The sequence below is a fragment of the Malaclemys terrapin genome, chromosome 6 (genome assembly GCF_027887155.1).
Source record: "Malaclemys terrapin pileata isolate rMalTer1 chromosome 6, rMalTer1.hap1, whole genome shotgun sequence".
Classification (NCBI taxonomy): domain Eukaryota; kingdom Metazoa; phylum Chordata; order Testudines; family Emydidae; genus Malaclemys; species Malaclemys terrapin.
The window spans coordinates 93,882,831-93,903,093 of NC_071510.1; the positions used below are offsets into that span (position 1 = coordinate 93,882,831).

Genomic DNA, 20,263 nt, shown 5'->3' on the forward strand with positions numbered 1-20,263 from the left:
CCTGTCGTACATGGATTTGACATCAACTTTCTCTGCATTAGGGAAAATCAGTCTTGCTTGTCTCAGTTTCCTCAGAAGTTCATCTGCTTAGACACCATGTTGGCAGGGAACATATAAATACCTTCACCGAGATATAGAGGTAACCTCCTACACCCAGTACTTGCCATGTGTGTTGCCAGAGTTCAGCCTATGGCAGAATCTTCATTATTAACTCTCACCTCTCTGTCTACTCAGCTGGTGGGCGCAGTATATATAAGCAGAAATGCTTTTATTTTTATTTTTTTTTAAATATTTTTTATTTAAGGATCTGCCTCCCCTCGTTATAAAATATCAGAAGGGACATTTATAATCTAACTAAAAGTAGACATCTTAATTTATTTAACTTTTGAATGGATTTTGTAATATGAATTTAATTTTTGTGATGTCAGATTGAACATAAGAACAGTCATACTGGGTCAGACCAATGGACCATCTAGCCCAGTATCCTGTCTTCCAACAGTGGCCAATGCCAGGTGCTTCAGAGGGATTGAAAAGAACAGGGCAATTTATCGAGTGGTCAGTCCCACATTGTCCAGTCCCAGTTTCTGACAGTCAGAGGTTTAGGGACACCCAGAGTATGGGGTTGTGTCCCTGACCATCTTGACTAATAGCCATTGTTGGACCTATCCTCCATGAACTTATCTAATTCATATTTGAACCCAGGTATACTTTTGGCCTTCACACCAACCCCAGGCAATCAGATCCACAGGTTGACTGTGAGTTGTGTACAGAAGTATTTCCTTATGTTTGTTTTAAACCTGCTGCCTATTAATTTCATCGCATGACCCGTGGTTCTTGTGTTATATGTATGGGTAAACAAGACTTCCTTATTCACTGTCTCCACTCCATTCATGATTTTACAGACCTCTCTCATATTCCCCCCTTAGTCATCTCTTTTCTAAGATGACACCTAAGGTGTCATCCCTTGCTAGTGTACTCAATGGACTAATTACTATTGACTTTAATAGGAGTGGAATCAAGCCCTTAGAGTCCCATAAATATGTTTATTGGGAGATAATTATCTGGGTTGTAATTATCTGGGTTGAAAATCAGATCAGGTCACAGTTTTCAACCATGTCATTTTGTGAATGGGTATGCTATGTAGCCAAAGAACACCTTCCTCCCCCAGTCCCCAGCCTCAGAGGTGGGGAGACTGTCTGGGCCAGCAGGGGAAAGAAAACCTTCAGCCCCTTTAAGGATTGCTCCCTCTTTGCAGGCACTCAGCCTTCTTGTGGGTCAGAGTGGGGCCCTGTAGCTGATTCTTTGGACTAAAGGGTGCAGGATAAACCTGCATACCAAAACAAGATCTTCCCCTACCTGGAGACACCATTCTGCACTGGGAACAAAAGCTCCACCCCTTCCCACTCCCTTGAGATTTTGGTGGACATCATGCTAGTCACCTTTTTAAGTGTGGCAAGCAATCTTTCCTGCACTGCCAGATAGGTGTGAGCAATGTGGTGGTGTTTTTTTTTTAATTCCTCTCAGCAGCCCAGGGTCCCAATGGGTAGATTTGACAGTAAAATGTATTTGTTGCATTAGCAGGTGCCCAGTGCAGACATTCATTTGACTGGAGGAAGCTTCCTGATAAAGCACAGTTGGAAACAGATTAGGACGAGGCATCTCCCAGAGAAGAGAAGAGGGTGATGGGGGTCCCAGCAACAGTGATGGCACCTGTTTAATGCTGTGGAGGGGTGGCATAATTCCCAACATTTTCAGTGGCTGAAGTGGGATGGGACCTGTCCCCAAGGGAGTCGGGGACCAAGGTGGGGTTCAAGTACTAACCTCAGTGGGGAAGGGGGTGGGCCAAACCTGAGCAGCACTGTGCAGCAGGAGCCAGGTCACAATGCCTGGAGGGGAGAGTTGAGCCCAGCCAGCCTCACAGGAGCCACTTCAACTGGGACGGGGGGGCTTCAGGGGTCAAAGTAGGACAGTTCCACAAATTTGGGACTGTTGGGAGGTATGGTGTGGTATGGGGCTGATACCAGCCCTCCACCAGGTGTTACAGATTGCAAGGGAAGGATGGCCTGCCCTGGAATAGTTACTGCTGGATAGTTCCCAGATATGTTACTTAATAAAGTTGCAGCCTAGTTAAACCACATTCTTGGTGTCTTGTCTGTCTTCCCTCTGTCTGAGACAATCATTCCCAGATATCTATGTCCTGCAAAACAGAACATTGCCACTAGTTGTAAGTCTAAATAATATATATGGGCTGATTGTAGTTTGTTGTCTTCCTCTGAGAATGGCAGTCTTGAAAATGGAGTGAATACTGTTACTGAGACATTATAGTCAATTGATTTCTTAGTGATATAATAATTAGAAAGCAGACAATTTTTAGTTTACCTAAAAAACTTTATTAACAATGTAAAATGCCTAATATTTTACAGTCTGAGCTAATTCTGGCATGCCCTATAAGAGTTAACACTAAGTTGATGTGCAGACACCATGCTTCAACTTTTAATGGAAACATAGTATTTTCTGCTTTATGTTAAAGGGTAATTGTATATTGTACTACACCATCTTTTAACTCCATTGCCCCTTTCTTCCAAAAGTTGAAACAGACACTATTGATTTAAAAGGAAATGTGCTGTACAGTATGTAGATATTATGATTACTTTGTATTTACAAATATGAATATTTTTCATATGATTTTGAGTATGATAAATTAAGAGATTTTACTGTGAAGTTCTTTGCTAAATTGAGATATAGTGGAAGACTAAATATGAATGAGAGCACAAAAAGCAATAGGAGAGTTTGTGCATGTTCTATTACAATAGTTTGTTTTTAATATTAGAAGTTTAACACGTTTTGATGTTTGAAAGAGTTTTCTATGTTTAAAGATTGTTTACAATGTTTGATCATATTCTATTAATGTGATCCTAGTAAGAGCTATAGTCCTAGTTTTGTACTGTACACAAAATTTCTTTTGTAGTTTGTATAATAAAAAAGCTTTAGGATGAGCTAGTAACCATAATTCCTGCATCTAGTCACTGAATGGTTTAAAGTAGACATGTGGAATGTCATTACAAAATCTTAAAAAAAAAAAAAAAAAATCACCATAATGTTAAATCTATTCTCTTTCTGGTACTTGAGAGCAACAACTTTGAACTGTAAAACTCCTTTTTGAAAAGGGCGGTAGGAGTAGGAATAGGGCAGTGTAGAAAACGCTATATAATCAAGAGCAGTAAGGCTTATCCTTTCAAAGGTCAAATACTATTGGTTTCATGAAAGTTATGGTTTTCTTGGTGTTTCTGTACTGAATTTTTTTAGCTTGAGACAAGGCAGCACAGTCCAAAGAATCGTCGCTTCGGTCTTCTCACTAATGGATAAGGAGTCAGGTTTAGGAGGCTGCTATCATCTGTAATGAAAGAAGTACAAAATGTAATACAATTAGGCGTATAAAAAAGAAACCGCTTACTTATTTGTATATCAGTAGCACCTGGGAGCCTCAGTAGTGGACCAGGGCCCCATTGTACTAGGCACGGTACAAACTCAGGCTAAAAAGATGGTCTTTTCCCCAAAGAGTTTACAATCTAAATGTATCTAAGTTCAGACCTTTTTCTAAAGAGCATGTCCGTACACTATGAATTATGATTAAGGCTAAGATTATGTCACGATGGTTGCGGAAGTCAAGGAATCTAGGACTTCTAGCGATCTCCATGACATTGGAGGCCCCAGCAGCTGACCAGCTGCTGCCAGCAGCAGGGGACCCAGCAGCAGCTCAGCCTCCCCGGGGAAGCAGGGGACCCTCTCACAGCTGCCCAGCAGCTGGGGGTGGCGGGACCCCTGCAACTGACCAGCTGCTGCCACTGGCGGCAACCCCTGAGCTGCCCAGCGGCTCTGCTGCTGCGAGCAGCCGCCCCCGGCTCCTGCAGCTCCCAGCTGGCAGCGGCAGAAGGACCCCGGAGCTACTCAGTGGCCACAGGAGGGGGGGCCTCCACTGCTTCCAGCTGCTGGTGGCAGCAGCAAAGGGACTCCAGAGCTGCTCAGTGGCCAGGGGCCCCCCACAACTCCACAGCTGCCACCTCCCCCGCAGTTCCCAGCCCCACAGGGCGGTAGGGGCACCCCTCCCAGCCATTTTGTCCCCATTTTGTCAGGGATGTTTTTAGTAAAAAAGTCAAGGACAGATCACGGCTTCCATGATTGTTTATATATTGCCCGTGACCTGTCCATGACTTTTATTAAAAATATCCTTGACAAAATCATAGCTTTAATTATGATGATGCAGCTCTGTAGTAACTCTGTCCTATGCCAATTTTATTCCAATAATATAGTTTTGTTTTATCTATTGAGTCTTAAAATGCTAATTACAGAGTTATGGCCATTGCTCCATAACAACATATAGTGTTTCAGAATATCAATTCTGGATAACTAAAAAAGGTAGAGGAAGAAAGACAGAAATCCTGGCAGGTGGCATAGTGCTTCAATCACTGAACTTTAGATCAGAGGGGTAGCCTTGTTAGTCTGTATCTATAAAAACAACAAGGAGTCTGGTGGCACCTTAAAGACTAACAGATTTATTTGGGCGTAAGCTTTTGTGGGTAAAAAACCCACTTCTTCAGATGCAACTTGAAAGGAATTACCCTTTCATCTCTGGAGACAGGGCAACATTTTCAAACTTGGTTGCCTAAAGTTAGGCTCCTAAATCCATATTTAGGAACCTAAATGAAAGCTATTTTTATATGGATTCAAGATCCGAACTTTAGGCAACATTCCCTAATAATCCAAGCTTTTCCTTGATAAGATAAAAGACCTATTCCCCCATCCACCCAGCATTTTTATATTTGTTTGTAAAAAATAACAGTTTCACAGCTCCAAGAAAAACATGAATAATAAATGCTTGCTAACTATGAAAAGGGTTTTAAGAAGAGTGTTTCCAAAATTGGAAAAACATAATGCTACATTTAGACACCTGGTTTCAGGACTGACTTTGACCAGACTGATACAGAGTGATGCCCTGAGCCACATTAGGACTTAAGTGTCCAACTCCGATTTCAGTTGCCTAAGTCCAAAATTTAGATGCCACTGAGATTCTCAAAACTCCTACCACATTGCTGCCTAAACCTGGAGGCATCTTAACATCCCTCAGAGCTTAAATTTCTGCCATTAAAGTGCCATATGTTTCTACTTCTGGGCCCATGCACTGCCGCGTCAGTCCTGACAGCTGGTGTCGGGCCTGCTCCTAAGCCTTACTCCTCAAACCAGGTGAGATAAGTGGGGGAATGGCTAGTCAATGGCTATTAACCAGGATGGGCAGGGATGGTGTCCCTAGAAGCTGGGAATGGGCGACAGGGGATACATCACTGGATGATTACCTGTTCTGTTCATTCCCTCTGGGGCAACTGGCATTGGCCACTGTCAGAAGACAGGATACTGGGCTAGATGGATCTTTGGTCTGACCCAGTATGGCTCTTCTTATGAATGTCTATCTGCCCTGTGGGGGCTGGTGTGATATGAGCACACCTAACTCCACACAAAATAGTCTGGTGGAGTGGAGAGAAGCAGCAGCAGCAGCCTTCCTTATAACCTTTCGCCCATTGGTTAGGGTACTCACTCAGAACATGGGAAACCCCAGTTCAATTCCCCCCTCTGCATGATGTGGAGAAGGGATTTGAACCTGAGTGTCCCACCTCACAGATGAGGGTGCCAGCCACTGCACTATGGGATACCCTGATATGGTGCGCTCCTGTTGAAAGCTGTTCCATGGTGTATAAATAAATACGCATTGGACCAGAGAGAAAGAATGACTCTATGGTCCAGTGGTTACGGCATTCACCTGTCTTCTCCACATCAGGCACATGGGAGAATTGAACTAGGGCTCCCCACCTCCTGGGTGAATTCCCTAACTACTGGGCTAAAGGTTACAAGAAAGGTCACTCCTGCTGCCCTCTCCTTTCTACCCCCTCTCCTGGCTGTTTCGTGTGGAGCTAGGTGTGTGCCATTGTTCTTGTAAGAGCTCAGGTTTTTTTGCATTTTGTCTACTTTTGCTTTGCTTTTTGCTAGACTGGGGGTGCCACATGAAGGCAGTAGACTTGCTCCCCAAGCTGGACAATCAGCACCAGAAGGGAGCTGAAAATGACTATCTTTCCCATTGATGCCTCCACTCTATAAGAGAATCTAACACGTTAAGTAAATTGAGGAGCCTGTTGCTGCATCTGCACCCTTGTCCACTTGATTGTAGATCCTGGACCATGCTTGACTGGCTACTCTCAGGATCGTACAGAGTTGCTATCATTGGGCCTGGTTTCCTCTCCAGATTGTGATGGTTGGGCAGTGTTGCAGACAATAACTCATCTATTGAAAGAGTGCCCATCTCGACATCTGGAGGGCTGCTTACCATGCCTCACCTCCCTGGATACAGAGTCTATCCCCTGGTTACCGTACCTGGATATCGAGCTCTGATGTCTGCATATGAGAGGATTCTTGCAAGAAACTCCTTAGGCACCTGTCTCCAGGAGAAGTTTCACAGCTTTGAATCCTAAGTGGAGATAGGTGCCTCCCTCCATCACATACTTAGGGGTCTACCTCACTGAATGGGGTGAAGCTTAAGACACAGCTCTTCTTTGGCATCTTCAATTGGCTAGCTTAGGTGGCTCCCCACCTAGCATGCTGGCTTTTGTGGCCCCCTCTCTTAGGAGTCTAACTCTCCCCAGGCATTGCATAGGGAGCCTGGTTGCCTACCTTGGGGATTGTGGATTCTCCTGGGTGGCAAGGCACCTAAAAGTTAGGCCAGGTGTTGCAGTGCCTAAGCCCCTATGGGGCCTAAGTGCATAATGGAGGTGTCCTGGCAGGGAAGGGGATAGGTTGCTGTCCAAAATATTTCTGGATCGCCTGGTAGGTGATCCAAAGGGCAGCATTGATATCCACCTCAGACGAGAATGATCATATTACACATGCCAGTTGCAGGGCGAGTGCTGCATATGCAGCTGTAATAACAAGGGTAAGAAATGGACTTTGTCTTGCATGTATGATTCCTTTGAGAGAATACATTCTCTTTCTTCTTAAATTTCACCCACTGCACATGCACAGTAAATTTGGGTATCTGAACACTTCTTAAATGAGTCTGCAAGCAAAGCTGCAAGTTTAGTAGCCTTATACTAAGCTTGAAAAGACTAGTGATTGTGAGCCCACTCTGATTTCAGTGAATTCAGCGGCAAAACTCTAATTGATTTCACTGAGAGTAGGCTCAGGTCCTGTAAGGATTCATTCATTCAACACTATCAAATCATCTCACAACTTTTTTTTACAACCATGCTCTTAATTTCACATCTAATCATTAAAGTTATTAGCTCGTACACTGGTAATTAACTAAATCTCCTCCTTTTGGGTCTTCTTCTCTCCCTTATTTTTCCTCTTTGATGAATTCAAAATGCAGTTTTAATTAAAGATCTTAGAATACTTTGAAGATGTAAAGTTCTATATCAGTACTATCGTCCCCTCTTGAGACCTCAGTTCCCAGAAGTGGGCAGTAAGCTCTGAACATAGATGGTGTATATTTGTGGGAGCAGCAAAAGAGCCGTTTGTACCTCCTTGATCTTGGAGCTGGCCCCCAGCATAGTTTAGAGCAGCCTCTGGGCTACTTAAAAGTATGTCTGCCTGATGCACAGCCCTAAAAGCCTCTGGTGCATTCACCAAAGATCTTCAGGCCATCTATGCAGAGTGTAAGGAGAATCTGAATGAGCTCTCCCCTGTGATGAGCTGGGGGAAATGACTTCAGGAGCAGACCATATTTGCAGACATGCCTACTCTGCCTACGTGTGCAGCAGATGGAGCTGCTTTGCCAAAATGGTCAATTTGGGTTGGTTTGGGGTTACAAATCACTCGAGGATTTGAATGCAGGGGTAATGAAGATGAAGTATTAACCTTATTGTATGAGTAAAAGGTAGCAGAACTGTGCTTACCATGTGACCCCCCCTGATTGAGGGGGTCACCCTAAACTGAACCTCACTTGCTAAGCATGGGGTAGGGATGCCACGTCCCCATGAAGATGAGAGAGTGGAGATAGGTGTTTCTATGTGGTGGTGTGGATGCTGCCAAGAATCTAGCATTTAACGATAGAGCTGATTGGTCTCAATTGAGAGTCCTTGTTTCTGGCTGGTAATTCCTAGAGATGATGATGTTGCTGAACAGGTCTAGGGGCTAAGCCCTAGACATTGTTGTGGACAGAGAAAGACAATACAAAGACTGAATTGGCTGTGAGGTTCCCCATTACCTGCTGAAATCATTAAGAGATAGGTTAAGTGGCAGAACCTCAGAATGTGACATTGTGGATGCAGCAGTGGTGGCCAGTGGCAGAGACAGCGACAGCTATGAGCCAGTTGCAAGCAGCAGCAGAGACATTGCTCAATGTCTCCTGCCCCCACGGGTGGGAGATGAACCATGTGAACGTACCGCTGAACTCTGGGTCTTCGCTAACCAAGGACAGCCAACGGTGAGTAGGGTACAGTGGCAGGTGAGGGGAGTGGTGTGTTAAGGGACATTTGTTTGTTGGATTTTCACACCACAAAGTGAGAAACTGAGGCCAAGGACACTGCCCAACACACTGTGGGTGGATGTTTGCCTATGGTCGCATGCTTTTGATTTGTGGTTCTGATGTTTTCCCAAATTAACGTTGGGTCCCTTTTAATAAAAGTTTTATTTTGTTTTACACATACTCAGTGCTTGCATGTGGGGAAGGACTGCCTTTGAGGTGGTGGTGTTGAGTTTTCCCAGATTACTAGGTGGGGACTTGAGACGGTTTTATTTTGTGGTGGTAAGAGAAATCCCTAGACATTGAACCTGGCCCTTGTTGCTCCTGACTCCACCTGTCAGAAGGATTACTAGAGCAATATAAAAGGGCCAGAATGCAGAGGAAGGATTCACCCCCTGGAACTCTGAACTGTCTTCCTCTATTTCTGCACTGAGTTCAAGTTTCTCCTCTTCCGCAGCCTAGGTCTTTCCTTTTGCCATGTTCCCCTTCTTCTTTCTCTTTGTGCCCCATTCCAGACTTGTACCTTTTTACCATCTGTCCTGTTTACCTGGAATGATCTTCTATATAATGCACAAAGAGATTTCTTCCTCCCCTCCTTCCAAACCCTTTGCAATCCCCTCCATTCCATGAAACTTCAGGAGTGCAATGTATTCTCCCCATTCTGTGTTTCTCTCACAACTGCTGTCCTTTAGACTGTTAGCTCCTTGGGACAAGGACCTGTTATGCTTAGCATACTTTATTTGTTGTATGCTGCCATGTACACTGACAGCATTATAGAAATACTAATATAATATATGATAAAGAATATGCCTAGCTTTTAATTTTTTAGGGCAAATTAGAGACCATCTCCTGACAGGTATTCGTCCAGCACATTTTTAAAAACCTCCAAAGATGGGGATTCCACAATCTCTATTAGAAGCCTATTCCAAAGCTCAACTACCCTTATTGTTATAAAGTTCTTCCTAATATCTAACCTAAATCTCTTTTGCTACAGATTAAGTCCATTACTTCTTGTTCTGTCTTCAGTGGTTATGGCACAAATGATCACAGTCCTCTTTATAGCAGCCCTTAACATATTTAAAGACTGTTACCAGGTCCCCCCTCAGTCTTTTTTTCCTCAAAACTAATCATGCCCAGTTTTTTTAACCTTTCCCCACAGGTCAGGTTTTATAAACCTTTTTTCATTTTTGTTGCTCTCCTTTTGGACACTCTCCAGTTTATCTTCATCTTTCCTGAAGTGTGGCTCCCAGAATTGGACACAGAACTCCAGCTGAGGCCTCACCAGTGCTGAGTAGAGCAGGTCAATTACCCCCCATGTCTTACATACAACACTTCTGTTAATACACCTAGAATGCTATTAAACTTTTTCATAGCTGCATCACATTGTTGACCAGTATTCAATTTGTGATCCATTATTACCCCAGATCCTTTTTCAGAAGGACTACCAATAGCCATTTACTCCCCATTTTTGTAGCTGTGCATTTTCCTTCCTAAGTGAAGAACTTTGTACTTGTCTATACTGAATTTCATCTTGTTGAATTTAGACCAGTTCTCCAATTTCTCAGTCATTTTGAATTCTAATCCTTCCCTCCTAAGCACTTGCAACCCCTCTGAGCTTCTTGTCATTTGCAAATTTTATAATAAAATTTTATTATGCCACTTCCCTTCCTCCAGTACAGCTCTGCTCAGCGGAGACATAACTTAGCTTTTAATTCCCAAAATATACTAGCGTTGGAGGATGCTCGACTAACCCTATTGAGTGAAATCCTCCCCCTATGGATGTCATTGGGAGTTCTGTCATTGACATCAGTGGGGCCAGGACTTACCCAGAATATTTTTTTAATAATATCTTGAAAAAATGTAGATTTTTCTGATATAAACTGAGCCAAAACACTTGAATGCCTTAATTTACATTAGATACAGAAAAAGACTCACCTTGATTTTTCAATGGTAAAGGCATAGTCTCCCTGAGTTTGCTTAAAAGGTTTTTCATTTCTCTCATGTCTCTGTGGAAATTAAAAGTAAAATAGATAGAATGGAGACTTCAAATAACCTATTTTCTGCTTCTGGGGGTTGTAGGAATAGTACAATACACTGAAATAACAAAAGATAATAAACTCAAAATGGGATGAACAAGTTCTTTTGGATCTATCTAATGGACAGGTAGTTGGCTCCAATATAAAAGCCAGTCTAATTCTTTATTTTTGTTACAAGAGGAATATGCCCTTAGATTTAATGAGGAACTGGAGGGTTGATTTGATTGTAATTGGCAACTTTCTGGTTCAAATTTATCCTAGGATGGTGACATCATTCAACATCCAGGAAGTGGTAATTGTCTTTGAAAAATGAGTTGGTGGGCTCAGTCCAATTCCTAGTGGAGAGATGCACCATATGTAGCACAACTGGCATTTATCAGCACCAGTGTTGGCTGCACTACCCCTTTGCCCCTAGATGGCAAACACTTAGACTGTAAGTTCTTTGGGACAGTGACTGTGTTTTGTATCTGGGACAGTACCAAGCACAAAGGCAGTGTTTAAAAAGTAATAAATAAATGACTGCAGGGACCACGCGTACTGTATCAGTTCCCATTTTGTGGATGAAGAGAACATTTCATCCAGCCTGTCAACCTGACCCCTCTCAAGTGCATGGGATTTGCCCAAAATGTTAAAGGGGAGAAAACAGACTAAATAATTCCCACTGATATTATAATGGGTTTCCTCTCTCCCATAGCAAGGTTACAGGTGTGTGTTTTGAAAGTGGCTCACGGTTTGTAAAGTGAAAGAAAAACTGTGTGAGGGCTCAGGCTGCACTGAAGGGTTTTTGGTTTGAAAGACAGTGTGATCTTGCCTCATTCATTTGGATACTCCTGATACTACAATATGGTTCCTAAACAGAGCAGTGCAACTGTCTTTCCTATTGTTCAGTTTTATTCAGCTCTTCTTTTAATAGAACAGAATTTGGTTATATACAAGGAAATATGGTAGCCCTCAGGCTCTCAGTGGTAACTCACACAAAGCCTTAGATAATAGATCAGTTTTAGTAAGAATGGAAATGGCCAGCAGGGTTATCTCTTACTTATTTTTTTTTTAAAGGGCCATAAAAGCTTCAACTTGCACCTGCATAGCCAGAGGATTAAAGGAGTTCAGTTTGGTATATACTTGTTTATTTCCACACATTCAGAATTATTGGCAGGCACACAACTGATGTCAATTGGATGTCTAAATACCTGACTTGCAGGTGCGAAAATGGAGACCAGGTAATTTGGAATACAAAAGCAGAGGCCTGGTTAAAATTAGAATGAAAATCAGTCTTATTATCTCTGTTCTGCAAATTTATCTCTGTAGTTTCTTCGTGCTTTGACAGTGGCATCCAGTGGTACTCAGCTAAATCAAATATTTCATTCCTGGCCCACCACTGTACCCACTGATTTAGAAGTTACTGTCATGTATATTGTCCTGAAGAAATGTTAAAATGCCTTTTTAATGTACTGATACAAGTAACAATGTTGATTGCCTTTGTGGAAAAGGCTGAATAAAGCATTAGGCCTAAATTCCAGTATTTAGGAATAAAGGCTACACATACCTTTCAGTGTTTTCAATATAGGTGGAAACCTGCCATGAATGCTGTTGAATATCTATTGGTGAAGATGATGTGTCTTCTAAAATAGGTACTTCTGAACTCTCCTCCATTTTATTGTCTAGGATCTTGGGTGTTGCACACGGCTCTTTTCCTTTAAAATGTTAAGACAAAACAAAACATATCCCTGTTATTTAAACACAGCTTATACAAAGACTGAAATGTGGTGTTTTGGACCTGATCATGCACAGCACCAGTGCAGAGAATTATGAACCCAAACTCCACGTGAAAAGCGAGCAGGACAGGGAATGGATGGCAACTTGTCCATCTGCTAATGAGAGCTCTGCTGGTTGGCCACTGCATTACTTATGCCAAGCAGCAACAGCAGGAGTGAGGTCACAGAGAGGAGTGTGGAGCTAAACATTTTGCTTAATTATATAAAATCTGTGTCAGGGGCCAAAGGGCAACATGGAACAAAAACCAGTGAACTGTAGTGCATCTACTGAAAATGACTTCAAAAACTCTCACATCAATGGACAGCACAATGCACATATCCTAGTTAGTAGTAGAATGCTGTGCTGAAAAAGTAGGACAAAATGTGAAGTTCTGTACTTGTCAAGTTTTAATAGCACTACACACCTGCCAACATTCACAACCCAAAATGCAGCAGATTCCAAATCTGTACCACGTTTGTGATTCATACGTACTACAATGAAATAAAAGGAGGTGTTAGAGCTGAGTGGTTGAGGGCTGATAGCCAGGTCCTAAGGGCATTTGTGTGGGAGAGAAGGAGATGTTGGGCCTGGACCATGGTGATGGTGACTGTAAAGGAATTAGAATTGATGAGATTAGCTGGTGCCCTGACAAGGTTCTAGTCCATGGCCCTTGGGCGATTCCTCTGTGGTAGGGTGACTAGATGTCCCAATTTTATAGGGACAGTCCCGATATTTGGGGCTTTGTTTTATATAGGTGCCTATTCCCCTCCCCCCCCATCCTGATTTTTCACACTTACTATCTGGTCACTCTACTCTGTGGTAACCAGTGTAGCCCTGGCACTAGGCATCTGATGGGATGGATTTCTTTTGTGTGTGCCATCTGAACTGAGAAATTTCAGAGTGGGGTTCCAGACACCTTCCTTAGTCTCTAAGGTGCCACAAGTACTCCTGTTCTTTTTGCTTCCTTAGAGGTTCAAGTTTGTTTACCTTTCTAGATGGACCTCATGAATTTGCCCAAACAATCTATGACCAAAAAGCTCTTATTAAGCAAGGTTTATTACAAATAGAGAGAAATTAATATTAAAAACAAAATCTGTGGTCTGAATGCCTATCTAATCTTTAAACTTGGCCAGAAATCACCTAGCTAAACCTGATCTGTGTAATTACAGCATAGAAGAAACTGCTTGTTTATTTCCATCATCCAGCCTCTCAGGTCATTAGAGCTGTTTGCATGTTCTCAGCCTGGCAGTTTGCTAGAGATCCTGGGAATCAAACTTCCATATATATATATATATATTTTTAAAACCTCTCACTCACCTCAGGAATCCTTGACCACAGGGAACAGCTCCACTTCTCATCTCTCATGGAGTCTCCTTTTGAACTCCAGACTAAAGTGCTGCTCCATCTCTGTCTCCCCTCCTCACCCGCCGCTTAACAAAGAGTCAATCAAACCCTCCTCCTGGGTGATCTCCTTCTGTGCTTTAGCTTTAGTATCACCTCCTCCCAATTATACATCACAGTTAGAACATAAGAACGGCCACACTGCTCAGACCAATGGTCCATCTAGCCCAGTATCCTGTCTTTGACAGTGGCCAATGCAAGGTGCTTCAGAGGGAATGACAAGAACAGGGCAGTTATCAAGTGATCCATCTCTTGTCATCCACTCCCAGCTTTTGGCAGTCAGAGGCTTTAGGACACCCAGAGCATGGGGTTGCATCCCTGACCATCTTGGCTAATAGCTGTTGATGGACCTATCCTCCTTGAATTTTTTTAATTCGTTTTTTAAACCCTGTTATAGTTTTATCTTTCACAACATCCCTGGCAACAAGCCCCACAGGTTGACTGTGTGAAGTACTTCCTTTGGTTTGTTTTTAAACCTGCTGCCTATTAATTTCATTGGGTGACCCATGGTTCTTGTGTTAATGAAGGGGTAAATAAGACTTTCTTATTCACTTTTTCCACACCAGTCATGATTTTATAGACCTCTCTCATATACCCCCTTAGTTGTTTCTTTCCAAGCTGAAAAGTCCCAGTCTTTTTAATCTCTCCTCATATGGAAACTTCCATACCCTAAATCATTTTTGTTGCCCTTCTCTGTACCTTTTCCATTTCTAAATGTATCTTTTTTGAGATGGGGTGGCCAGAACTGCACACAGTATTCAAAGTGTGGGCATACCAGGGATTTATATAATGGCATTATGATATTTACTTATCTATACTTTTCCTATTGGTTCCTAACATTATTAGCCTTTTTTTTTAAACTGCCGCTGCACATTGAGCGGATGTTTTCAGAGAGCTGTCCACAATGCCTCCAAGATCTTTCTTGAGTGGTAACAGTTAATTTAGACCCCATTATTTGTATGTATAGTTACCCAATATGCATTACTTTGCATTGATCAGTCTTGAATTTCCTCTGCCATTTTGTTACCCAGTTTTGTGAGATCCTGTTGTAACAGTTCACAGTCTGCTTTGGACTTAACTGTCTTGAGTAATTTTATATCATCAGCAAACTTTGCCATCTTGCTGTTTACCCATTTTTCCAGATCATTTGTCATTGTCTTATCAGAGACCTCAGTGTGAAACCTTAATTGCTTATCTGTCTCGTCCTCTTGGCTATTTTACTTGCTGTACTGGAAAGAGCAGTGAGTTATACCAGCTCATTACACAATACACAGCTTTCATGTTACACACTTATCACCTTTCTATGAAATAGGATTGCTCTTGAAAGTGACCCAACTTGTCACTGGTGCTATAGAAATACAAAGTAGTGTAATAATTTGGTGCTGATTAATTTTACCATTACTTTAAAGTGCTATGGTTTTAAAACAGGGATTATTATTTCCTCTTCCAAAGGACAGACGTGCAGTGCCTGTAATTTTTTTTTTTTTGTCAGCACAAAGGCAGTCTTGTAGAATTTTGGCAGTATGAATGGTATGTACCAAGCTCTCTTTGGCTGGAAGGATCTGTTCACTAGTAATATTGTTGGATCGTAACTGATTCATGAAGACCTCCTTGAAATTCAGGGTGCCTGCTGAATCACCTGAAAAATAACTGGGAGTCTGTTGTTAATAAAGCCTCTGAAGAATGTCTTGGTCATAGGCTTAAACCTGTGAGGTAGGCCCTGGGGTCTACCCCCAAATCCAGCATAGCCTTGGAATATGGTGGAGCCTCTGTGCTTGCCTACCACTCCTTCCAAACTCCTGTTCCCTGGTACCATGACCCTATGATGCAATGCCAGGGACTCCCTTGGCTGTGGCTGCCCCTGGGATCTCTGAAGAATGAGTGGATGTCTCAATGGAAACAATAATTAGGAAAAAACAGTAAAAACGCTTGTTTTCTAGGGAATTTCCATAGGGCTAGAGTGGGGATCATATGCTCCCCTTCCAAACTTGCCTTTGACCCGTTCTCTCTTCTTTCCCAAGGAGAGTTCAGTGTATTGAAGTGCTTATTTCTCCTCACATGTATTGTACTTCTCTTTTCTCTCACAGTTTGTCCTTCTTTCTCATACCAGTTTTCAAATAGAGCAGTGGTTTTCAACCTTTTTTCATTTGCGGACCACTACAAATTTTCAAATAGAGGTGCGGACCCATTTAGAAATCTTAACATAGTCTGCAGACCCCTCAGGGTCCGTGGACCACAGGTTGAAAACCACTGAAATAGGGTAATGGTAATGAGATCATAGCACATCAGTTAAGTAATCTATCCTTGCAATGCTCCTCAAACTTGAAGTGAAATACAGTTTACACAGAAAGACACCATGATTTCATTGAGGTTTTTTTAATCTAAATTATAAGCTATCAAAGGCTTTTATGTACTATTTTAAGATATTTGTTATTAATACAAAATGCATGATGGAAAAACAATTATGCCAGGATTGTTCAATGTGTAAGGCTCTTGTACTGTGCATGGTACACACTTACCTGTAATTTAGAATTTTATTATTGTGATGCACATACAATACAGTAACTAGATCACTCTGAATTCACATCACTTTAGCTTTGTGGTGTATTTGCTCCGTGATGCATGCACACAATTCTTGCACTAGGTTCAATTCTTTCCTTTTTAATCCAAATATCTATTCTATGGTATTTCTTGAAGTGCCTAGCAGACTAGTATCATAAGACCATGTCTACACCTCTTCAGACCCCTTACCAATATAGCTGGCAGAAGTCTGTAGTACAGACATGGAGTGCTGATTCTACCCTTGCTTCGCCTGTACTATTCCACTGGGGCACACTGCAATCTTAATTAGAGAGGTAACTCTGTGAATCTAATTCACTCTTTCCTGAGGTCATGGCAATAGACTTTTGTTAAGGATACATTTTGAAATAATGACCAAGCTGTAAAATATTCCCATTTCATTTTAAGAAATTGCAAATTGAATAAAATTTCACTTTGGAAGGGGAAAAAACAAAAATGAAAGACTCCCCTTCGACTCCCAACTTGAATTGGACCCTTTTGTATGTATATGTATTTTGCAAGACAGCATAGTGCACCTTGAAAGAGGCCAAATATTAACCTCTGATACTCATACAGAATTCCCATTGAAATCAAGGGGGAGCTGTGTGTGAGTATCTGAGGGCAGAGTTTAACCCTGCATGATTATACTGCATGATTATATATGATTTTTTTTTGAAAAGTTGGACAAATCCAATGTACAAGTCCCATGCCCAGTCTGACTGTATTAACTGCAGTAACTATTAAAGACAAAGCACTTCATGAAAGAAAACCCGTGAAGGCACATAATGTCTGAGTTAGGATGGCCACAGCCCCTTTACTCAACCTCTTGCACTGTAGTGCATGCGGTATGATGTGTTCTTTTGTCCAGGGGGTCCCACTAACTCTAAGTTTACATGTTACCTAATCTTTACAAATAAAGTGGAATGCTATAATGGAAGAGATGCACAGAATGTTTACCTGTCAACATGCTGCAGTTTGTGTCTGATCCACAGCCCACTGACTTCAATGGGCTATGGATATGATATTTTCCTACCATTAACAGTGACATTTTAGTTTAGTTTCAGTATAAATATGTGACAACTGAAAAGGGAGCTTTTAACTCCTTGACACAGTGGCTTTCAATGTAGTGTGTATTAGACTATGAGGAAAAACCCTTCCCTCTGTTTTGCCCTCCAAAACTCCTGCCTCATTTCCTCTTTGATTTCCTGCATGCATCTTTACCCAATGCTTGTATAAGAGCTAGCTTGCTCCAGTGATGCACAGTATACAAGCATGACAACATTCTGTGATGTAAAACACATTCCTATCATTACTCCCATGTGTCCAGAAGCTAATAGTTTACTAATATAAGTAACAATGTTAGCAAACTGGCTATTAAGATCTGCAGATGGTACCATGGAATTATGTTTCTGTGTAGATTATGTATTTGGGCATTTAAACTTTGGTGATCCATCTATAAACTTCCACAGTTCAGAATCTGTCAATTCAATAGTTATAACACTTTTTTCACAGTTGCTTGGTGCAAGAGGATCCTCACTTATTTAGAGCAATTTGATTCTGAACAAGGTTAAGATAAAATACATGGGAAAAACGTTTTATTAGCAGAACTGTGGTTCAACCACAGTTCTATGTTCCGGTGGCAAAATGTGAACATCTATGGACAAAGTGATGAAAGAATGAGAGTTTGCTTTCTATGAATTGCCACAAAAAGGGCAAATATTTCTCGTTATAAATGTAGCTGATTTCATAAAATTTCACACCAACCTGAAACTCCAGTGTAAAATAATGACTCTCGCGCTCGGTGACTAAACCTGATCTAATTGAGATTGCAGAGACTAAAAATTATTTCATTCATTAACATGATTTCCAAGTAACCCCATCACTGTGCAACTAGTATTTAAATGTAATAAAATCACCTAGCATCCTTACTTGTCATTGGACTTATTACTATGAAAATGTGAGTCAGCAGAGCTATTTTATTTTATCAGTCACCATTATAGTCCCAAATGAATTTAAAAATTATTTGCTGTTGCTACAACCTACAGGATTTCAGTGTATTTGTTCATACTCTGGGATGCTAACAAATATTTGTGAGACAATGTGGGTGAGATCTCTTATTGGACCAACTTCTGTAGGTGAAAGAGACCAGCTTTTAAGCTTACACAGAGCTCTTCTTCAGGTCTGGGAAAGGCACTCAGTGTTACAGCTAAATACAAGATAGAACAGATTGTATAAATCTACTAACCCTCCTTTGTCCTATGACTGCAGGTGTGTTAACTCCCCATTTCACCACAAATGATCTCTTGAAACATGTTTCAACTCCTTATGTTAAGCAATCTGTTCCACCTTGTATTTAGCTGTGACACTCTGGGCAGGTCTACACTTAAGACAGTACAGCAAGCAGCTGTGCCACTGTAGCGCTTCACTGAAGAGGCTATCTATGCAGATGAGAGGGCTTCTCTGTCAGCGTAGCTACTGCCTCTCAAGGAGGTGGAGTACCTATGCCAATGGGAGAATTCTCCCGTCAATCTAGGTTGGTTTAACTGCGTTGCTCAGGGTTGTGGATTTTTCACACCACTGAGCGACGTAGTTATACCGATTCAATTTCCTAGTGTAGAACTGGCCTCGGACTACCTTTCCCAGACCTGAAGACTAGCTCAGTGTAGCTCGAAAGCTTGTCTCTCTCATAAACAGAAGTTGGTCCAGTAAAAGATATTACTTCATGCACCTTGTCTCTCTAATATGGGAGCAACAACATTGCAAACAACAAATATTTGTGACAGAATTCACTGACATTTGACAAAGTGTTATAATTTAATGATAATGATTGGTTTAATTACTGGTGGATTTGGATACAGTCAATATTCATTTACAAACAGCCATCACTCCAAATGATCTGTCTGGAGTGTCTCAGAAGCAAACTATTTCTACAGCACCTTCAAGTGGTTAATTGACTAACTCGAGGTCTGCTCACACTTGGCAGAAATTATTACAAAGCATCATTTGCGGGGTCAATAAAACATGCAGAGAGATTAGTAAAACGAGGCCTTTTTTGTTTACAGGAAGCTGATGTGAATTTTGTAAATGCTGCAGAGCGGTTCCTAAGCTAGCCCTGAGTATCTCCACATTACTTAGCTTCCCACTAAACATTAAGACATGTTCTCGTGCTTGAGGCCTGGGTTTGACAGTATTCCCTGAGGTCTTTAGAGATGATCTTTATAAGAGGCATACAATGTTTGTTCCTGTGTTTCTTACTAAATCAGCTTGCAAAGAAATTTCAGTTCACTGCTTTAGGGTTATTATTTATATCAGAGCAGTAGCTAGAGATTCTGGCCGAGAGCAGGCCCTACATTGTGGTATAGTTCTACACGTTTGCCCCAAAGAGCTTGCAGTCTAAATAGACAAAGATATGGTTGATCCAACAGAAATGAAGTGACTTGACCAAAGTTACACAGCAAGTCCACGAGAGAGGTAGGAATAGGACCCAGGACTCTTGACCAGGTCCAGTGCTTTATTTGCTAGATGGTGCTGCCTTCAAAGGCATTAACCTGTTTAACTTAGTGAGTTATGTGGCTAAATTCGTGCACTCTTAAGTGATTTTTTTAAAAATTAATTTTCATAAAGAAATCAAGAATCTAAAATACAAAAAGGTCTTAGAGCTTATATATGTTACCAAAATCCATGCATTTCACAGGATCGCCAATAAAATCATGCATCTTTACGACTTGTCAAAGCTGCAAGACTGGACAATACAAAACCAGACAATATTACACAGACATAACATGTTGGGTTGGGAGCAACAACAATAATAAAAAAAGACAGACACAAGTAGCCCCCCCCCCAAAAAAAGGGAAGGAGGAGCCTAGGGGAGGGACGTGGGAGGGGAAAAAGCAGAATGAACAGTTAGAATGGAAGTCTGGCATTATTTGAGCTATCTCAGCATTCCTTATCCAAATGTATCAAGAAACAGAGTTCAAATTTCTTTGAATTCATATAATTTTTCTCT

At 41.6% G+C, this 20,263-nt stretch overlaps 1 protein-coding gene across 1 annotated transcript in view; it reads right to left on the bottom strand.

Moving 5' to 3' along the window:
• Positions 1-2,353: 2,353 nt before the first annotated feature.
• RGS7BP (regulator of G protein signaling 7 binding protein) overlaps positions 2,354-20,263 on the bottom strand; it is a 75,283-nt gene continuing 57,373 nt past the window's right edge. Inside the window, exons 4-6 of the mRNA XM_054033013.1 lie at positions 12,089-12,236; positions 10,442-10,512; positions 2,354-3,394 (exon numbers count right to left, since the gene is read on the bottom strand). Of these exons, the coding sequence (XP_053888988.1) occupies positions 3,303-3,394; positions 10,442-10,512; positions 12,089-12,236 (311 nt within the window). The 3' untranslated portion in view covers positions 2,354-3,302. The remainder of the gene's footprint in view (positions 3,395-10,441; positions 10,513-12,088; positions 12,237-20,263) is intronic.